Genomic DNA, 5,820 nt, shown 5'->3' on the forward strand with positions numbered 1-5,820 from the left:
TTAGTATATACCACATTTCAGCATGTATATTACAGCATCTGAACACACACACACACACACACACACACACACACACACACACACACATATATATATATATATATATCAGCACATATATTCCAGCATTTCAGCACATAAACATGTCAAGTTTCAGCACTTAACAATAGTTTCAGAATTTCAGCACATAAACATGTCAAGTTTCAGCACTTCACAATAGTTTCAGAATTTCAGCACATATGTCAAGTTTCAGCACACACATAGTCATTTCAACCACAAAGTTCGACACATAAATAAGTTTGAAGACCGCAAATAGGTTCAACACACAAATAAGTTCAACATCTCAACACACAAATAGGTTCAACATCTCCAACATGAAACCGAACGGTCCAAACCAACTTGACTTGCTTTCATCTTCTCTCCACTTCATGAGCCTTGACATCTCAAATCATCAATTCCTAGTATGGGACATATAAATTGCAAGACCTGAGAACTTGAGAGTAATGAGTACAAGCTATGTTTAGTTTGCAATTCTTATGTACTACTAAGATAACAAGAATAGAAGATAACATGAATACAACATATCTTTGATGTGCAACTCCGAAGTAGTAATAAGATACATCATAACAAGAATACAAGATATGTTTGATTTGAATTCTTAAGTACTACCAACTACTAACCTGCATCCCTTCTTGAATGTCTTGAAGACAAGTCCAGAAGCTAGTTTCTGTTGTGTGAGCATCTACAAAAGTAGACAAACATCAACAACATTTCAGCAAGAGAAAATATTAATGAAGTGCACTATTTTGTCACCTTTGTACTTGTTTCGAAGCCAATCTTGCGAGCACATTAAAACCTCCACCATATGAGGTGTAAGTCGGCTTCTATGGTCATTAAGCTTTCTGCCACTTATACTAAAGGCTGACTCTGAAGCAACTGTTGTTACGGGAATAGCAAATATGTCTCTTGCTACTTTCCTTAAGGTCGGATACCTTGTTCCAGCCACCTTCCACCAATCCAACACATTGAACTTTTCAACGTAAGGCACTAAACCATCGGTCAAGTACTGCTCTATTTCACCTTGAAGTCTAGTTGTTGCAGGCACTAAACTCTTCACCGATTTGGATGCTTTGCTGCCCTTCTCGCCACCGTCGCAGGTGTAGCACCACCACGGCCACGACCACGGCCACGCCCCACCTTGCAACCGGGAGCAGTGGAGCTGCGCCCAGGAACCTGCCCCGTTAATGGTGGCTAAAGACGCACAGGCTTGGGGGTAGGAGAAGGCGTCGGTGCACGAGACCCACTGCTGGTGCCTTCTTCAAATCCATCCCCGTCCACCGGAGTTGCATCCGCGCTGGAGTGAAGCCCCTCCTCGGCGTCCTCCTGGTCGGGCGCCATGGCGGCAGGAGGTGCCAGGACGTGGAGGGAGATGGCGGCAGGAGGTTCTGCAGGTCTCGCGTGGAGGTCGCGTCGAGGAGAGGAGGTAGAGGGAGGAGAGGAGGAGAGGAGGGAGGTGGCCGGTCGCGTCGCTGCAGGCAGTAGCGGCGGCCGGCGGTGGCGACCTGTGGCTTCTCCCCTCTAGGGTTTGTGGTGAGAGACAGAGGTGGGGTTTCTGGAGTGACGGTGCGGGGGTGGGTTGGGGGTCTCGGAGAAGGATTTGGGTGGGATCGACGGGGAGTGGGCTGCTGGGCCTGGGCGCTGGGCTGCTGGCTGCCGCCTCGGCTGGGTTCAGTTAGGGTTTTGATGTTTTTAGTGACTGACATTAAGGGCCTACCTGGCATAATGAATAAGTATACGGGTACGCGGGTATGCGGGTATGGGTATTGCCGTCCCATACCCGTACCCGGCTTACCCGATGGGTATAGTTTTTTTCCCATTTATAAACCCATGGGTAATTTTCTTTCCCAAACCCTTACCCTAATAGGGTTTTTACCCGCCGGGTTCGCGGGTAGCGGGTACCCATTGCCATCTGGAGGTGCCCTAGATCATCTAGACCTCTCAAGAAAAAGGCCAAGACCGGGTGGTGGTCACGAGGACCATTCCTGATCAGCCTGTTGGCGTATAAATGTATTGCCTAGTCTATTCCATTGTATCGGCCTTTTGATTGCATCGGCTAGAGCATGCACTTCTACATGGTATCACAGCCAAGAGGTCTTGAGTTCAAGACTCAGCTGGCGCAATTAAATTGTAGCCCACTTTCGATCCACGTTTAGACCTGTGGGAGAGTGTTGACGTATAAATGTATTGCCTAGTCTCTTCCATCATACCGGTTTTTTTGTTGCATTGACTAGAGCATGCACTTCTACACAGTCCAAGCCCCCGGAGAGGAGATAATCGGTGACAAGGAAATAGGAACTCGACGATGGGGGAATCGCCTCTGAGAGAAGGGAAACCCTACACGAGAGAAAAAACTTTTTGCAGGTTACCCATATTAGTTGCTCTCACATGGTGGTTGTTGCATCAATTTTCTTATTGGGCTAAAAGAGGATGCTTTGGGTTACTGGCCATTTCGGAGTAGTGAAGGAGAGACCAGGCCCGGTTTTGGGCATATATGTTTGTTAAGAAGTACAATACTAAAGTGAATGTTTACGTACATACATACACATCTTTTTCGCTGCACACCTGTATACCCGAGCTTTATGATTACCATCAAGAGATCGAGCAAACACATTTTAAAATTGACGAAATCGCTGTAAACATCTCGCTATCAACCGGAACGTCACCTCCCATAAATATAATCAGTACACACTATATATGCATAATTTAGTGACAAAGTATTCAACTGAACACCGATGAACTGACGTGGGCCCGCCCCTGCGTGCATACAGATCGGCAGCACCGCAGCAGCATTACCAGTGCTATGATGTCAGCTTGCCGCCGCTCCTCTGTCCGTACACGTGCGGATTTCATCGGTGTAGTTGTTGTTGCTGCCGGGGCACTCGAAAACAAGGACATGCGCTTGGCTAACATCGCTAGGACAGACCCGACGAATACCAGTATATACCAGTAGTACTGGTGTAAATCTACCGGCTGATCATTAACCGGTCGATCGATCTCATTCCTGAGCTGTTAGCCCATCCCTGAGCTCCACGTAAAGAGCATGAGGATCGTTGGAGTAGGCAGCGTGCTGGAGGCCGCTCGACCGGTGGCGGCGATGGTGGTGGTGGAGTTCGTCTTCTCGGCTATGCAGATCTTCATCAAGCTCGCGCTCGACGACGGCATGGACGTCCGTGTCCTCGTCGCCTACAGGCCCATGTTCGGCGCCGCGTTCCTCTGCCCCATCGCCTTCCTCGTCGAGAGGTGCATGCCTTCTTAATATCCTCGCTCATTTGTGAAACATTTGTCTCACAAGATAGTGAGACGAGCATACACTCTGCCAGAACACAGTCTACATGTGTTAAAGAAGATTTGTTGCTGACTAATACGGCTGCGGTGTGATCTCTAGGAAGAAACGTCCACCACTAACCATCAAGGTTGTGACAGGGTTATTCTTGTGTGGACTGTTCGGGTAACTTCTTCTTCTCTTTGATGACCATGCTAGCAAATGCTCTAGACTTGAACTCTTTGGTCGATAGAAGAAAAACCACGTTGATTTACTATGTTTGTTCACATATATAAATACAAATGCAGAGTCACCATGAACCAGAACCTGTTGGTGCTTGCCATCAAGCTGACGAATTTGACGACCATCGTCACAGCTCTCAGCAACCTCACCCCTCAAGCTACCTTCATCGTCGCAATCCTGAGCAGGTGGGTCGTCATACTAATCAAAGATTTCTATAAAATCTCAATTCCTTTCTGGATAGTGAATACTGTACTAGTCACAGACTCACTTGAAAAATGGAAAAACAGGATGGAGACTTTGAAGCTCAGAAAGCCCAGCGGTCAAGCGAAACTGGCGGGAACCCTGGTCGGCCTGGGCGGCGCGATGCTGCTGACGTTCTACAAGGGCCCGGAGATGGGGTTCCTCCACCGTCTGGCGCACACCGGGCTCAGCCACGCCAGCGGCGATCGCCAGCTCCGGCCGCAGCCGGCCGCGGGTTCTCGGATTCTCGGCTCGTTTCTCGCCATCGCCGGCTGCTTCAGCTATGCGATCTGGCTCACCATCCAGGCCAAGGTCGTCCAGGTCTACCCGTGCCACTACTCCATCGCCGCTCTGGTGTGCGTCTTCGGCGCGGTCCAGTCGACGCTGCTCACGCTCTGCATCCACAGGGACGCCGACCACTGGAGGCTCGGGCTCAACATCAGGCTCTACGCGTCGGCTTTCGCGGTAATCAGGCAGCTGATCGGCCGGCCACTGCTTCCTCCCTTCACGCCCATGCCATGTTTCTGATGTTTGATTCGTACGTCCAGGGTATCGTGGCGTCCGGGTCCGCCTTCCCGCTCATGTCGTGGTGCCTGCAGGAGAAAGGACCCCTCTACGTCGCCATGTTCGGACCTCTCATCATCGTCTTCGTCGCCGTCATGAGCTCCGTCGTCCTTAACGAGGCCCTGCACATCGGAATGTGATGCCCTATTCAGTAACTCACATGCCTTTTAACATGGTGGAGCCTGTTTGAGTTTCTCACGGGGAGTCGCGTGTGCGCTGCCATTTTTCCTTTTGCAGCGTACTTGGTGCTGTGCTAATCGTGGCGGGGCTGTACATGGTGCTATGGGGCAAGGCCAAAGAGGAAGATGAACAAGAAGCCGATGCGCCAAAACTTGTTGGTCAAGACGACGTGCTGGGCAAGGAGTCCGTTCCACAGGCTAACCGTGAAGTTAATGAGGAAAATAAAGACTTTAGGCTAGTCATAGTGAGAGTAACTTAGACTAGTGTCATGCATATGACACTAGTCTATGTTACTATCTTCAGAGCACGGTTAATAGCATAGCCAACAACAGGTTATATGGAGTTGCCATGTGACATATAGTCAACGTAATAGTCAACATGTATAGTAGCTAGTTGCTAAGTAATACTACTTTATTAATGCATGGTCCATATTAGAATATCTAGATTCACTCATTTTTGGAGTTCGGGCTGCAGCCGGCTGTTAATTTACAGTCTGCTTCCCTTCTGTCTCCTCTTCTATCTCATCGAACTCAGCAGAAATATAATTGTTTAATCCTTATAGTGTGCTGACTGTACCATATCATAGTACTCCCTCATTCCCTTATACAAGGCCACTATAAAAAATACATTTTGCATCTATACAAGACCACTAACAGTAACCGAGACAAAATTTAATGATGTTTCCTCGCACTGGCGACTTGTTTAATACTTGCATGCATGTAGTCATAATGACATTGTGCTACTTTCTTCCCATTCATTCCTTGCATGCATGCGGACGTATTAATGATCCCGGTTAACTAGAAAAAAAAGTTGGCTTGCAAAGCAGTCATTAAATTTTACCTTGGTACTTGTTGGAAATATGCCCTAGAGGCAATAATAAATTGATTATTATTATATTTCCTTATTCATGATAATCGTTTATTATCCATGCTAAAATATATTGATAGGAAACTCAAATACATGTGTGGATACATAGACAACACCATGTCCCTAGTAAGCCTCTAGTTGGCTAGCTCGTTGATCAATAGATGGTCACGGTTTCCTGAGCATGGACATTGGATGTCGTTGATAACGGGATCACATCATTAGGAGAATGATGTGATGGACAAGACCCAATCCTAAGCCTAGCACAAGATCATGTAGTTCGTATGCTAAAGCTTTTCTAATGTCAAGTATCATTTCCTTAGACCATAAGATTGTGCAACTCCCGGATACCGTAGGAGTGCTTTGGGTGTGCCAAACGTCACAACGTAACTGGGTGGCTATAAAGGTAC

At 47.7% G+C, this 5,820-nt stretch overlaps 1 protein-coding gene across 1 annotated transcript; it reads left to right on the forward strand.

The window, feature by feature from the left end:
* Positions 1 to 3,097: 3,097 nt before the first annotated feature.
* Positions 3,098 to 4,900, forward strand: LOC119283386 (WAT1-related protein At1g68170-like). The gene is made up of 7 exons (XM_037562951.1): positions 3,098 to 3,297; positions 3,443 to 3,505; positions 3,628 to 3,747; positions 3,850 to 4,267; positions 4,351 to 4,502; positions 4,604 to 4,796; positions 4,850 to 4,900. The coding sequence occupies exons 1-7, from the start codon at positions 3,098 to 3,100 to the stop codon at positions 4,898 to 4,900; spliced, it is 1,197 nt and encodes a 398-aa protein (XP_037418848.1).
* The last annotated feature ends 920 nt before the right edge of the window (positions 4,901 to 5,820 follow it).

This window comes from Triticum dicoccoides, chromosome 4A (assembly GCF_002162155.2).
Source record: "Triticum dicoccoides isolate Atlit2015 ecotype Zavitan chromosome 4A, WEW_v2.0, whole genome shotgun sequence".
NCBI classification, from domain to species: Eukaryota; Viridiplantae; Streptophyta; class Magnoliopsida; order Poales; family Poaceae; genus Triticum; species Triticum dicoccoides.